Source organism: Coloeus monedula (genome assembly GCF_965178545.1).
Source record: "Coloeus monedula genome assembly, chromosome: 11".
Classification (NCBI taxonomy): Eukaryota; Metazoa; Chordata; class Aves; order Passeriformes; family Corvidae; genus Coloeus; species Coloeus monedula.
In genome coordinates, this window is record NC_138791.1 from 2,041,133 (window position 1) to 2,057,296 (window position 16,164).

At 43.9% G+C, this 16,164-nt stretch overlaps 1 protein-coding gene across 1 annotated transcript in view; it reads right to left on the reverse strand.

The window, feature by feature from the left end:
* The window catches only part of SYN2 (synapsin II), a gene marked incomplete at both ends in the record, with an annotated part of 152,254 nt that overhangs the window by 23,427 nt on the left and 112,663 nt on the right, over window positions 1-16,164 (reverse strand). The window contains 3 exons of the mRNA XM_082288687.1: window positions 4,903-5,005; window positions 8,611-8,685; window positions 14,019-14,161. Of these exons, the coding sequence (XP_082144813.1) occupies window positions 4,903-5,005; window positions 8,611-8,685; window positions 14,019-14,161 (321 nt within the window). The remainder of the gene's footprint in view (window positions 1-4,902; window positions 5,006-8,610; window positions 8,686-14,018; window positions 14,162-16,164) is intronic.

The following is a 16,164-nucleotide window of genomic DNA, read 5'->3' on the forward strand; positions in this document are numbered from 1 at the left end:
TTTAATAAGTACACTGAAAGGTTCTTTAAAGTTTACCATACATTTTAACATCATTTTAAGTGGAACGTCCCAGTGTTTTCAATTCATTGAGAGAAAAGTACTGAACCAATAGGAGTCGATGTTTCTGAAGGGGGAAATGAAGACTTGCAGGCTGAGTGGCTCTTGAATATTAATTTCTGCTCGATTACTGCTATTTTTAAAAAATTGTCTGAACACTTTAACGACCCACTTCCTTGTATCCTGAGCTGTTTCTTGCAAGAGGAATTTGCATCGTGCCTGGAGGGAGCCGAAGTGCCAGGGCTGTGAAGTGTTAATAATGACTGAAAATAGAATGTATTGGTGTGAAGGGCATTGGATGTTTGGTTGCCCACTGCAAACCATCTGATTTTCAGAGCAGGAGTGATGTCTGGGCTCTAAAAATCTCTTTTAATGAGATCTACTTTAAAAAATATGCACTATAGGGTGGAGATGAAGCCCCCTCTTAGCCAACATCAGTTAAAAGTTTCACAAGCATGCAAAGAAAACCTCCCTTTGTTTACCATCCACCTACATTAAAACAATTACTTGGAATGACTGTGAAATAAATTGCCTCCAATAAGGTCCTGCCAAAGGATTAGGCAGGATTAAGGTCTGAAGGATTGGATTTGGACTGAATTTCTGCTTTTAAGTACTTCTACAACTGCAAGTTCACACATCAGCTTCCTTTGGGAGGTACTGCCATGGTGTTTAGCAGAACTTGTGGGAAAAGTGAGAACAGGAAGCCTTGAGGTGTCAGATCTTCATGTCCACTCCAGCAGAGAAGTTCTTAGACTCCTTGAATGAAGAATTTTCAGGTACAATCACATATTGAGGCAGATTCCAACAGATCTGGCATTAAAACCCAGAGCCATTTCCCCTTATCAATCTCTTATTACTTGGACAGGTTTTGACCTTGTTAAAATCCTTTGGTTTGTTGCCAAAGTGGCACAAATATTGTTGGCACCTCTGTCACTGCCTGGCAAAGCAGCTGAGATCAAGGTGGATGCTTTACTTGGTGGCTTGGGTGTATTTTCTCTTCTTTTCAGAGAATACAGTCTGTTTTCATTCCTAGCACAAGAGTTAATGACAACTAACAGAAATCAGTGCATTTCATATAAATGTATCTTAAGAATATTTTGGGCAACACCAACAGCTTTTAAATCCTGTGAGTGACTACAGGAATGTCAGGCTGGCATTTCCCCCCCTTTAGAAGACTTGACAAAGTTTAAACATACACAAAGCTCCCTGTTTATAAATAGTCTATTTACAGGCTGTGCTAGATTTAAAATCCCATTTAAACCCAGCCAGTTTTTAGTGCAGCGTGTAGTTCAGCTATTTAAAATATTGGAGTTTCCCACTAAGAGGATTTCACAGGGAAAAAAGGACATCTGTAATTTATAAAATCAAGTACGTTACTTTTGCAGATGCCAGTAAAAACATGGGGCCCTGTGAATTACAGACACTTAATTCATATCACTGTGAACTCACATTTATATATCAATGTAGTTTCATTCCAGCAGCCAATTCTTTGGGATGAAGTTCTCTTATCACCCAGGGACTGACTGTATATATTTGTGGAAAAGGTAAACAGCTGAAATTTGGGCTGCAAGACTGAGACTGGCAAGAAGAAGAAGAGAAATTCTGTTTAACTCTGATGCCTGGGAAGGGAAATGGGATGGGATTTATAAAGGAGCCAGAGCAATTTTAAGATATCAGTAATTGCGAAGGGGTCATCGTGCTTGAGGGAGAAATTCCCACTGCCACTGCCCACACCCAGCTCTGCTGCATCCTGAGTTCAGCCCCAAGGACTGGGATGAACTGGGCAGAGCTTTGGGAAGACCCAGCCCAAATGGTGCTGGGAAAGGCAGAGCTGGGGAGGGTAAAGGAAGGGCAGAGGTGAAGGGCTGTGGATACAGTGGGAGAAGGAGGTGCTTCCCAGGATGCTGAAATACAAGAGGAACATGAGGGGGCAGCCAGAGGGCCGTCAGTCAGCAGTGCCCAGGGAGGCTGACAGGATCTATGGATCTCCTGAGGGAAAAGACCCAGGAATTCCAGGAGAAGGTAGGATAACTGCTAAGTACAGAGGAAGGGGGAATTAAATCAGGGTGATTTTGAAGGTCCATCCTTGGGAGGGTGAGAACTGGGCAAAACCATTCCCTTTGGTCTGTGAATAGAGCGAGGTTCCAGACCATATATTGTGAGAGACTTCTGAGTTTATCAGCTATTACAGCTGGATTTTGTTCCCTCTCTGACCTGAGAAGAGGATATTCTGTCCTGGGTGGGAAGACAGGAGAAGTAGCTGAGCTTCTGAGCACCTGGCAGCAAGAATTTGAGGCCAAGAGCAGAACTTCACATACAATTGTGCACAAACACTGTTTCTTCGTTTTGTGCATTGGTTTACAGTGGCTGAAAGTTTTCTTCATGAAATCCAGTTTGCATCTTTCTAAGTCCAAAAAAACCCCACTTGGGAGCTAATTTTAATTTAGCTGAGGGCAGAATGGACCAATGGGAATAAGACACCTGCAGCAGCCCATTCAATCTGGAGCAAAATTTAGGAGACTTCTGGGAGGCCACCCTAAAGGATTCTCTTGTGTTTCTGCTCTTTCACTGCTCTCATCACCATGCTCTGAGCTTTTGTTTAGTTTCCCAGAGCTTTGGTTTTCCAAGAAGGAAACAGGAAAGATACTATCCAGTGGGGTGAGAAATATAAACAATGCTCTGTTCCTCCTAGTATTGAAACCTCAGAAGTGTTAATTGAAAAAGGGAAAAAGCCCTTATATTTAAAAAGTTGAAAGTTTAACCTTAATTTGATGTCTTACTAGGAAGAAGAGGGGAGACAGTTAAATAGCTGCATGTTGCAGTGATGTGTTAATAAAAATCCTGTTTCTACAGCTTGTCTGATGCTTGGCAGCTGAGAATTCCCATTGAGGGGGGAAGAACAGACTCTAAATGAAGAGATAAGGCTGTTACACAGAGTTGTAACCTGGCCCTCTTCCTGATCAACCTGCCAGCCCCTCTGCTTGGCTGGGTGATCCTTTAATTAGTCCATTCCTCCTTAGGAGGAGTTTGGAGACAGTTCCTTGGAGTAGGGCAGTGACAGGCAGGAAGAAGCACTGTGTTCCTCTGGACAAGGAAGTTTTTTTCAGGGAAGCACTTTTAGAAAATCTGTTTGTTAAAAGGCAAAGTTACCTCTTACATCCCCCACCTAAAAAACTGCAGAGAGCCCGAAGCTTCCTAGAAAAACCCAGGTTTTGTGCTTGAATAACGATATCACTTCAATATTTTGTCCTTCCTGTCTTCAGCAAAACTGGTCTGGATATCTGAAGGGTACTTCAGCAGAATCCCCCCCTAATTCCCATTCCCTCCGAGGGTGGGTGACACACACCTGTGTCCTCCTGCTGGAGGTGACACTGGGGGAACGTGCCAAGTGAAAATGGGGAAGAACAAATCTGCAAACATGGTTTCATCCATTCAGGAGCCTGTGTGTTGCTGGGCAGGTGATCTCTGCAGGATTAAGGTGTCACTGGTACCAAACCACTGCGTTTTTCCGAAGGTGTGGCATCCCCATGGAAACACGAGGGCACAGCTCCCGGGATGGAAGTGCAGCCCAGGGTTTTTGGACTGACTGCTCAGCCCTGCTCAGCCCCCTCGAGTGCAGCACGCATGTGCCAGCTTCAGTGGCGTTTGTTTTTTCATGCTGAAAGGACACAAAAGGAGGAAATTCTCCCAAGCTTGGTGCAGACAGTTCTCCAGCCCTCACTGGAGCCCAGAATTCTGTGAAAATCACAGCTGTTGATGTGAGCTGCCTCTTTAGCACCAGATGATCGTAAGTTTTACAGATGTTCTGCTGGATGTGAACTTTGCAAACAGCCCCACATTTCAAACTCTTTTACAGATTCTGAATATCCTTGCTGACGAGCATCCCCATCTCCCAAACAATTCAGCTGATTCCGTACAACAGCAGGAATTATCACGCTTCCATCCACTCTTTTTTTTTTCTTTAATTGCAACATCTATTCTGCACCCTGATTAAAATGCTCTGTAAACCCAGCTCCTGATGGATCCTGCAGTTCTTGGAATTCTGGGGTTTAGAAAGTGTGACTGCCTGTGGCGTGGAAAATCAGGGGGGCTGTTCAGAAGCAGGAAGTGAGGCAGCCTTTGGTCCAGCACAGAATTTGCAGGGGCTACTTTGTTTTTAAAAAGCTTCCCCCTTTTGCTTTTTGGAGTGGGGGGGATTCTGGAGATCCTTGCCCACCTCCTGAATAAAATCCTAGGAACATGGAAGATGCTGAAGAAATTGTGTGATAGGAAAGTGATGATAACTTGTTTTATGGCTACACAAAGTGATATTTCTCCATAACCAAATCAAAGTAAAAAAAAGCTTCAACTTTTCAAAATTACCTACAGCAGAAACTTCTGATTCACGAGGATTCAGATCTTCAGGGCAACATTTAGGCTAGAAAAAACAGCAAAGTTGTTTCCACTTCATTCTTAATCTCCCTTTCCATGGCAAGGTATAATTTTGTTGGGGTTCCCTTGGGATAGTGCTATCTATAAACCTTCCAGGAAAAGCTGGTAAACCTGCTCAGGAAAGAAATCATAAGGGCTGGGAAAATGTGCCATCCACATTTGGTTTTGTTTTGCAGTTTGTGTACATTTCCTCAAACATCAAAAGACATTTCCATCTATAGGGTTACATTTTCCAGCAAGTGTTGCCACTAATTTGGACCTGTGGCTTTGTGTCATGATTTAAACCATGCTCAAAAATACACAGCCTTGACTGAAACCCAAATAAGCCAATGCCCAGCGATCAGAAGGGTTCTTTCCTTGGGTGTTTGTAACATGTAAAAGCATATATTGAAAAAACAAAGTGGGATTGCTTACCTCAAAAATATAATCTTTTCCATCCTTCCCATGAACAGCTTTAACAGCACAGATGTCCAAACCACCAAATATTTCAGAACAGGTGTCAACCCAAAGCTTGTACCTGTTTCGTAAAAATAATTTTCTCCGTGAGTATCTCATCAGGCTCTTGATTTTCTAGAGGCTCACCTAATAATTTGTTGAACATAACATTCATCCTAAACTGAGAATTTTCACTACGTTGGATGGGTTTGGTTCCTGTATCAGCAAAATGAGTGAGAGGCTCCATCCTAAATCGTGGCCCCACCTGTTTTCTAAAGGAGCCAGGCTGGTTTTATTCCCACAGCACTGAGCAAAAGGAGAAATCCAGCCAGGACAATCCCTCAGGGGGTGCAGGATAACCTAATATATGACATTATGGGTGTTATGGAGCATGCAGACAAGGATTATGTTCCTTATGTCGGGTTATAGACAACTACAACAAATCTCAACTGGATTTTAAAGAATTCCAAGGGATTCTACAACTCCTGAAAAGGTTATTTCACACAGTGCTGAGCATAAAAACTCTTCAGCTTATTCTGTAATCTCCTGGTAAGAGACACAGACTGAGGAGGGACACTTGACCCGTTCCACAAGCAGCAATATGATTTATTTCCCTTTTTTTTTCTAGAAGAGAGAAACTGTCTGTCCAACAAGAGGATGAGGTGGGATTTACTGGAAGAAGAGTGAAGCAATTCCTGTGACCAAGGGCAGAGCTGTAGTGACACCAGCACAGAGCTCTGAGAGCCCAAAGGCAAGGACAGAATCCCAGGACACCAAAAGCATTGGGAATGTTCAGTGACTCCCAGCAGAGCTGGGCTGGACACCAGGCAGGGAGGAAATGACCCAGGAATGATGCAGGGTGATGTCAGCAACTGAAGGACATGATTTGCTAAAAATCCCCATTTTTAAGGCATTCATTTATCATGAATTCTCCCTCTTTCCTTGGCTCACGCATGAGTCCAAAGCTGAGCTATTTCCTCTTCCAGCCCCTCTCCTGCTGCAGCCCTGGAGCCCTGATGATGGATTTGCCACCTCATAGTCTTTTCCACTGAAAAAACCCCTGCTGTAATAAACAAAGCATTTGATTTCATCGTAGGATCAAAGGAAATTCATTGCTGGGCTGAGAGTCTGATTCATGTATAAATATCTCCAGGAAGAGCATCCTTTCCAAGCAAACTTATTAAGTCACATTCTTTATATTTTCTTATATCAAATCTGTTCCAGTGGAAAAGTTTTTCTTTTAAGCAGAATACAAAGAAATTGATACAACTGTTTGAAAAGACCCTGATGGTAATATCTTAGCAATGAAATTAATTTCTTTTTTCCTGTGAGAAACATGGTTTTTGTCCAATACAAGAGGGTTTTTTGGATGCCTGACAATTTCAACATCTGTAGATGCACTGACTGACTGGACTTTTTGCATGCACTTGCTTATAAATAACTTTTTTTTTTTTTCTGTAAAATATTGTGTATCTTAGAAAGTCACGAGGACAACAAAACTTGTCTTGAACAGAAAATATCTGGACTCGAAATGAAAACAAAAATGAGGAAATTTTCTTTAAAATACTGCAACATCAATCAGATTTATGAAAGTATATTTAATAGTCCATCTTCTGCCAACAAACACAGAGCTGGAAAACTACATTTGGAAAGAGGGGGCTTGGATGGAGCAGCCTGGAGTGTTTTAAACCCAAGGCTTGCACAGTAGGTTTGACAAAATGTCACGGTTCCTCTTTTCCCAGAGCCAGTGTGAGCAGCAGCCTTGGGGCTGGCAGGCAATAAAGGAGAAAGGATTGCTCCCAGGGGGCTGGCAGGGAATATCAGGTGTGCCAGGTGAGGTGGGCACTGCTGGCACAGCTCTCTGTTCTTCTGGGCAGCAGGAGCTCTGGAACAGGGGGTAAATGAGAGAGCGTGACCTTAAACTGTGCTGCTCCTCTGCTTCTCACTGTCCCTTCTTGCCACACTCTTCTTTCTTCTCTAAATTTCTGCCCTGGGATTTGTATTCAGCCAACAATGTCCATCAGGCAGTGCTTTCAAGGCACTTCCTCCTCATTCATGGCCTGTATTAAAACCAAAATGCAGCAGATCTGATTGTTTCTGCTGTGTGGTGAAACTGCTCCAGCTCTTCAGAAAAGTCTCTTTTCCCCTTGTGTGCCCTGCTCTGCTGTGAGCACTCTGTGGGCAATCCCACTAAAGCAGGGCTGTGTCACACACGCCCCTTTCTCTGAGGGGAAAACCTCCACCTTTTCCATGCTTTTGGCCTCATCAGCATAAAGGAAGTTTTGTTTTGTTGGCCAGTGTTTTAATGGGAAAATCCCTATTCTGCTCTAATTAACTTACACTGAAAAGCAGCAGCAGGAGCAAAGCTCAGGGAGCATTTCCAGCAGGAGCAGGGCGAGGGGAGCATTTCCCACTGCTGCTGGCACTGCTTTCCTCAGGGCAGAACTGCAGCTCCTGTGTTTCCACACAGCCCGTGGACTGTAATTACACACCCCAGAGCTCACCCCTGCCTCTCCCTCCCAGGGAAGACATAACCTCACTTTCTAGAGGGAGGTGGGAGGGAATGAGAAAGAGAAAATAATGTGGCTCCAGTCCATCCCCAGAGGGGAGATCAGTGAGGACACAGTCTAGACAGGGGTTGGACAGCAGGGAGCTGGAATTCCCGTCTTTCTTGTTTTCACCTTTCCAGGGCAGGCAATGGTTCAGTTCCTGTGTCTCCCTCAGCTCGTAAGAGCAACCAAGTTGTAGGTTCCAGACTTTAAAAAAAAAAAACCCCAAACCAACAACCCCCCCCAAACATGACTACTGTTGAACTTTAAAACACCTTTTAAATTACACTTTCACTGCACAGACTTTATTTCAGCTTCCACTGGTGGCAGCCTTTGGAGAAGCTGAACAACAGAAAATTCATAGCCATCCAAAAGCCTCTCAGATTTTGTTTTGCAGGGAAAAGAGGTTCATGTGTTGTGGAGCAAATGAGGAGTATTGAGAAAAGAGTTCTGAGCTTCAAAGTGGTGCTGCATGAATGTTTTCAACTGGACTGCAAGAATTATCCAGGATAAGAATGGGAAAGAAAAGGAAAAGCACAGTAAACCAAAGTACAGAGCTGGAATGATGGCACAAGGGAAATAGAGCTTCAGTGTATCCCAGCAACAGGGGAAAAAGCCTCACAGTGCAGTTCAGTGGAAATTTATAAAATGAAAAGTAAGGAATTTGGGATTGAAAGTAGAAAAGAGAAATGGGATTTAAAAAGGCAAAGTGAAGGCTGCATTGCTCAGCTATGCTACAGGGTGTAGAAGGAGAAAAGTTTAAAACTGTGCATTGGGTAAGACTGGTGGGTAAGAGAGGGCAAATGAACCAGGAGAAATGACTGACAGGTTGAATCTGTGAAATTTAATTTTCTGAAGGGAATTCCAGCAGTTTTCTAGGTGCAGATGTGGATGTAGGAGCCCAAGGGCTCACGTAACACCCAGGGCTCCTGAGTGTGGGTAGTTAACTCTGGGACAAGCCACATGAACTCCTGGCTCTGCTCCTCCACCTAATCGAGAGATTCTTTTTTCCCCAAATGAACACAAGACATGCACTTACTGTGAATTGTGTACCAACAATGGGATTCCTTAAAAATTCATTTAAAATAAAACACCATTAATTTTGTTTTAATTACCTTTTACACGAGACTCGACTTACTTATCTGACATAGCAATTTGTTCCAGCATGGCAGAGCCCGTGTTTGTCTTCCAGTTCCCGGATATGGAAGTTCTCCTGAAAGGGGGAAAACATTACAAAGACAGCCAGTGGTTTCATATTCTCACTATCAAATGACTCTGCTTTCCACATGAGTGCAGCAGCAGCACTGACCCCTTTTTCCTAGCTGGCAGCTTGTCACAGAACATCTGAACCGTGAGGGGTTGTAAGAGCATTGTCAGCAATACTTCACTGGAGGTGCAAAGAATGACAGGGCTGTGAAATTTCTGTTCCCCATTTATTTATTTAAGATTTTTCTAAAAAACCCAGCCTGCTCTGATGAAGGGGCAGTGTTAGAAATGAGCTGGTGCCAGCTACAAAGGCACTGGATTATCTGTAACACACACTGGTACTGCAAAGGTAAATGTCAAGAAGCTTCAGCTTCTCCTTCCAAACCCACCCCCACTGCAGGGTTATGTCCCAACACTTGAAAAGAAACATATTTATGTTTCTAACACCTCTGAAGTGATTACAGGTGTGTTTTGGAGCTGGATTTTGGGTTCTCCACCGGTTTTCAGTCTTTGCTGTTTACTGATATAATCTAAACACTCTGTGTCAGTTCACCTTCTTCTATTTAATCTCTAAGAAAGAAAATATCCATGTAAAGTGGGGTTTTTTTTCTCTTCAGACCTTAGGACTGCTACTAGGGCTGAGAAGATTACTGCTTTGTGAAAGCTAAATGCTGTACTGGGAATAGGCTATGGATACAAGTTATGAAGTGTTTCCAGTTGGTAAAATCATGGGAACATCTGCAATGTATTAAAAGTACATTAGGCAGCAGCAAGAGCTTTCTCTCCATTTTTCCATTAAGTTAATTATGAGGGTCAGTAGCAATTGTGGGGGAATGTTGACTTTTCTCTGGGAGCCTCATAATGTTTGGTGGGTTTTAAAGCAGAAAATTCTTCTGTGATGCCATGTTCTTTGTGTATGTGGGAGAAAGAAGAGAGAAAACAGAGGAGAGGAGAGGAGAGGAGAGGAGAGGAGAGGAGAGGAGAGGAGAGGAGAGGAGAGGAGAGGAGAGGAGAGGAGAGGAGAGGAGAGGAGAGGAGAGGAGAGGAGAGGAGAGGAGAGGAGAGGAGAGGAGAGGAGAGGAGAGGAGAGGAGAGGAGAGGAGAGGAGAGGAGAGGAGAGGAGAGGAGAGGAGAGGAGAGGAGAGGAGAGGAGAGGAGAGGAGAGGAGAGGAGAGGAGAGGAGAGAAGAGGAGAGGAGAGGAGAGGAGATGCTTGTTGAGTGCTGTGTAAGGAAACCTTGCCCAGCAATAAGGTTATGTTGTGATTTCTGCTCCATTTTTTAAGGTGATGTTTATATACATGTGCCTGCTCAAAAATTACTGATTTTAGGTTCATTACTACTCTACACACACATTCTGCATCAGAGAGAAAATCTCACAAAGCACAGTTCGATTCTCTTGCAGACTTCTCACAGGAATTAATTAGAAGGGACTCTTTTAGGTATCTTTTAGGAAGGAAGATGTGACCAAATCAGGGCAAAAAGTTATCCTGAAGGCTTGTAGCAAGTATTTAGTTCAAGATGCTCAGCTGCAGGGATGTAATCCCAGCACCACTGACTAGAGAGGCAAAGATGGTTTGCTTTAAGCCCTGTTTTCCCTCCACAGTGGGAAAAGCTCCTGCAGAGGTCTCCCAATGGATGCTTGGCTGGCTGTGAGGATGCTGCAGGGACCAGAGGAGGGCTGAGGAATGCCGTGGACACAGAACTGACTGGTGGAATCTCAGGAAACTGTGGGTTTGACACAGATGAACTCCAGAACAAGAGACCATGGTGAACTGCTCCAAAACTACCCAACCAGACACCCTAAGCCCTAGGGATGATTTCTGTAATTATATATATCAAATATGTAGGTTTCCCACCCTTCTTCACTTCTGATAATTGCCAAGAATCTTTCACATCATTATTCCCTCCTCTTTAGCCAAACACTGAATAGTAAATAAACCAACTCCTGCAGCTTTAAGTGCTTTACACTTAGGCTTAACACGTTTGCACTCGGTTTGGTCCTTGCAAGAAGGAAGAACTGTTTTAGAATTGCTGAACAATTCATAGTAACTTGAGCTTCCCCTTTTCCAACACCTTCCTGCTTTATTTAGTGGCATTTACAGTACTCAATGCAAATTGCTGGGGCAGGGACTTGTCATCAGAAAAATATGTGGAAATGTCTGCCTGCTATTCTTGAGTAGGCAGCCTGCTCTGTGGTTTGATCCTCCAACACTATTCCCTTGCTGGATGTGCTTTACTTTTGGTTGATCGACCTTCTGATCAAAGCACTTTAAGCCCTGGACTCGCAGTGCTGCTTTTGGAGGGGAGATTTAGGTACAGGGCTTTTGTATTTCTGTTTTTTGACATTGTGTGTGACCCTTTTAAACTGTATTTCCTTGAAGTCAGCTGGATCCTGCCCGGGTGCCCAGGGCACTTAAGTGTGTGTCACACAGCCCCTGGAGGGGCTGTGGTATTTACAGGGATCCAATCCTCCTTTTTGGGCCATAATCTCTACTGACAGACGATAAGCACCCGTGTTTGGTGACTCATGGATCCACTTAAACCACAATTTCCCACAGAATTATAAAACTGAGGCTCTTAATAACTCTCTTTAAACTACAAAAACAAATGTTCAGCTGGTATTTTTTGTGGTGGCTCTCTAAGTGCTCTGTTCCTGTGTCACAGAGCAAAATGAGAACCAGCTGTAGAACAATATTCTCCTGACATCATGTATATGCATGTGCACGTGAAGAATTCTTCAGGCATTTGGTAAATCTTCTCCTTTCCACGATGCTTTGTAATAACGAATCCGTATTTCATTCTGTTGTGTGATTTAAGGGTATGAAGGAATCTAGAGAAAAAATGATCACTGAGCTTTTACCATTTGGATGAACCCAGAGTTTCTGAGCAGAAACTTAAAAATAAATAAAAGGTAGGAGGAGCAGGCTGTCATTTTAACTTATTTTTGCTGTCCCTTAGGCCAACTGCTTCTTCTGTGAAGAAGAAACATTTATGTTTCAGAATGATAAATTTACCATGGCTGACTCTTCCAAAATTGTTCCTGACGCTGAACAGCATTTAAATTTCAAGTCAATGGGAAAAGAGTGGGGCTCTCTCCTACGAAATGCTGTGGTCCAATTTCTATCACAGGGGATGAGCCCAGTATTACATCTGGTAGCTGGCCATGTATTGTAGCCATCAAGAGCTGGGCCTTATTCCTAAAACTCTACCCTTGGGAGCTGTAAGAGTGGGAAAAATCAGCTCTGTTTATTAGAGAAGGGGAAAGATGGGCAGCACAACACGAGGAATCTGCCTGTCAAAGCACCAACAAGAGAGAAAAGAGAGAAAAAGAGAGAAAAGGCCCATCCAGCCCTGCAGAGGCAGCAGCAGGGGCATGAAAAGGTCTGTGGTGGAGAAGGCTGGGACTGGGAGCAGGGGCACAGCAAGGCTGGTGAATGGCACTGAGGAGAATCCAAGGGCTGAGGCACAACCTGGGGCATGGGAACAGCTCTGGAGTGAGGGGTAAGGATGAAGAGACAGGAAGGTTGAAGCAATCTGGAAGAGCAGTGGGATTGGGCCAAGGCACAGCCCAGACAGGTGGAGAGAGGGGACTCTGGGGTGGAGGGACACGGTGCTGTCAGAAAAAGTGGGATGGGTGTCCCCAGAGAGGGAGGAAAGCCAGGGAAAGGCAGGCCTGGAGCTCCAGTGTAAGACAAACAAGCAGAGCTGGAATTAACTCTCGTGGAGAAGCTCGGGGATAAAAGCTGCATCATCTGTTTCAGATTCTAGAACCTGTAGGGAGAGGTGGGGACAGCCCATCACACCTGAATGCCACAGGGAGCTTAAATCACAGCCCTGTATCACTGAAAACACTGAATAGTAGAGGATTCCAGGTACTTTTGAATCCTTGTGAGCTTTGTGAGTGTTCTGCCGTGGTCACTGTGTACAACCCAAATTTCCAACGTGCTGTTTTCACAACGTTTAGTGAGTCCTGGGTTCAAAACGGAGCAGAAGAACTGAGTGTCCACACTGCAGGGTGCACCTGACCCATGGGAACAGTGCTTGCACCCAGCTCTGTGCTTTCCTGAGGCCCCTCATGTGTAAGTGAGCAGTGGAGGGGTTTCTGAGCTGTTTTGGGAAGCCAAGCCTTGGATGTTCTTTGCCCCATCAGTGCCAGGTCAGGACAGAGCAGCTGCTGTGACAGCAATGTCTTGGTGAGAAGAGAATGTGGCCTTCCAATATCAACCTAAGGAGATAAATTTTTCCCCTTCTCCCACCCTGGACCAAAGTTTCTATTTTCTCATGGCTGTTCTAAATTATTTGTTTCTTAACATCAACCCTGTCTTTTAAACTATAAAACATTTTATGGATTTGCTTTAATCCAGCTCCAACTTTAGGTTTTCTCAACATTTATGGTTTGCTTGGAGTTCTTCACTGATAAAGAGCTTGAATGCACCTTCCAAACAACTTCCAAGGAATCTCTGATCCCTCCACTCTTCAGGAGTTCCTTGAGAAATATCCCTGTGTGGAGATGTGGGTGTGCCTATGTAAATGTGTATTTTTATCCATGTTCTATTTTCCTTGCCTCAGGATTGTAAGTGTGAGGGAACAAAGGCATGAGATGATCTAACTTGTCCTAAAATGAGAAATTAAAGGGGTGTTTGACAGATTACACTGCCTGATAACTGAAACAGAGTAAAAATCTGCATAAACACAGGTACCAGAGCTCAACTGCTGCATCATAACCTGGTGTGCTGCTCCTGCTTAATGTTGTCTGTGAAGCTGAAACATCCTTTGAGCCTCTCCTTTAGTCATGGCCTTTAAACAAACACCTGGGTTCTAAAACTGGAAGAGGTTTTCATGCAGCTCTGTGAAGGTCACTGCAAAATTGGATTGTTTCTTTAATGTGTTCTGTTGAAAGGAGAGGACTTTGTTCCGTTAAAGTGTGACAATTCCAGTTTGTTTCTGTGAATGAATGCCATCCAACCTATCCTCAGAGGGAAGAAGAAAAATCTGAAGAAAATTTGTTCTTAAATTGAAAAGATACGGAGAAATCTGAATTAACAAGTCCTCTGTGAAACCAAACCCTCTTCCAACTGCTCCTTTCTTTAAATGAGAATAATGAACACAAGTTAGCAGAAAAACCCCTCTAGCAGGCTCACCTGGTGTCTCATTCTCCTCCTCCCAGTCCCAATCAACAATACAAAGAATTTTGGTAAATCCAGAAAGTTTAAAATACTCTTTCCAGAGAGTGTGACAGGGGAGGCATCAGCTCAGAAACACCTCCAACACTCTTTAATCTTACTGGTGCTTATCAATTTTGAAACAAAAGCAGGAAAGAACATAAGGATTTGGCTCACATGTATGCCTTGTAGTTACTGCCTATCTTTTGGATCCTGATGTCATATTTGGAGTCTATGAAGGGCTCAGTGGTGGCGTAGGTCTGAGTGAGCGCTACCACGCTGGCTATGTCCTGAAAATCGTAGTGGTTGTCTACCTTGATCTGGAGCCATCAAGCCACAAGAACACAGCATAGACAAAAGAAAAAAAGAGTAATTAGGAATAAAATGTGGAATCCGGTTGCAAATGGCATTCATGAGAAGCATGGTTTTGACAGCATCAAAAAAAAAAGTATCTGATATTTTATCTGATTTCTAGGTTCTGTGACATTCCTGCTTTAAAATATCTGTTGTTCTAGGCAAAACATTGCCTGCTTATCCAGAGAAAGCGATTTGCAGACAGTGGAATTTTATTTTGCTTTCCTTTTTTTTTAAATTTCTTTGCTTTTTTCTGCAGTGATGCTGGTCAGTTATAGAGCTGCAGGCCTCAGAAATTTTTTTAGGTGTGACATGCAGCCCCAACTGATGTAGAGTTCTTGGTGGGTCTGTAAATTGCTCAGGTAACTGACTGGATGTGGAGCCCACCAGGAGCTCTCACACCATCCCAGCAGCTTCTCCCACAAGGGGGGGGCTGCAGGATCCTGATATCCCGGTGAGTGCACGTTCTCAGGGAGCACAGAGGGCTGGCTCCAGGCAGCAGAACCATTGGATGCATTTTTCCCTCTTCTCTGAAGGAGTTGGGCTTTCTGGGAGGGGGATTTCCCAGGCGTGGAACACTCTGCACTAAACCATCAGCTTTTACATCTTGAAATAAGAGGGGGATGGAAAAGTGGGGAGTGCTGATCTAGGGGAGAGGGAGGTTTTAGAGGGCAGAGGGAGGGCAGAGACATCACCTCTGGGCAGGGAGGGCACATCCCTGGGGGGACCTCGGAGCAGGTGAAGCAGGGGGTGAAAGGGGCTCAGGAGAGAAGCCTTGGGGTCAGTGGAAAACGGGAGAGGGAAGGTGGGACTCTGCCACACTGACCCAAAGGGCATTTCAGAGTGGTGAGGAGGCAGGTGGGGATTATCCAATATTAGGAGAGTTTGCAGCTCTTTGCAAGCCCAGCATCTCGTTTGCTTTTCCTTCTTCTGGAACTGAAAAGGGAACCTGAGGGTCAGGCTGGGAGGTGGGACGTGGCACAATAAAGGGAATTTGGTGGAGATAAAAGCCTGAAGTCTAAGTATTTACTCCCAGCTCTCAGATGGAGAATGGCACAGAGTAATTTGCCATTTGAGAGCCACAAACCAGGCACAAGGCCTCGTTTCCACTTGATTTCCTGAAAACTGACTGGCCTGTGTGGGTTTGACTGGGACCTCTGGAAATGCTGCTGCCAGCAGTGCCCTCAGAGAGGGCTGGGGTTCCAGGGGAACCTTCCTCTGCTCTCTGGTTGCATTTAATCTTTGAGGGTTTAAAATATTTCATAGCTATAAGAAAAATCTAGATTCATTTCTAGACATTTGATACGAGGAACATTTCTGTGCATTATTTCCCCTTTTCTCTAAACGAGGGGTGAATATCCTAAGTACAGCATAAACATTCTAACACTTCACATATGCAATCCACAGAGAGTGCAGCTTAATTAGTGGTTCATTCTGTTCTCAATTAAAGTGGCTGCTGGACTTCCAATGATTTACTAAATATGAAACAAAGCAAAACAGTCATAGGCAAAAAATAACATACAGTACAACTTGCAATTAAATCAGTTTTCTATTTCTATTGCTGGTAGCAAAGATTATGTTCATGGAGGTTTGGAGATTCAGGATGATAAATGTAACTATTCTCTGATTAATTCTTTTAAGATCTAAAGCACTTCTAGCACTGAAGTGTTTTCAGTGAGTGAAGTTACTCTGCAATGACCAGAAATTGTCACTGTTAGCAGTGAAGGTGGGATTTAAACGCTCTCCCATTGGCCCAGCACCGTGAGATAAGTGATACCAAAACATCTGTACTCACCACTGAAATGCAATTACTTAGGAGAAAGAAAGCAGCAGTTATACAGTGGTAAGAAACAATCACAGACAACACATCAAGATAGGAAATGAATCAAAGTTCAGTATCAAGCTGAAACCAGTAAAGAACTGAGGCAAAACCTTCCCACACTCCCAGCTCCAAAAAGCTGGATTGTGC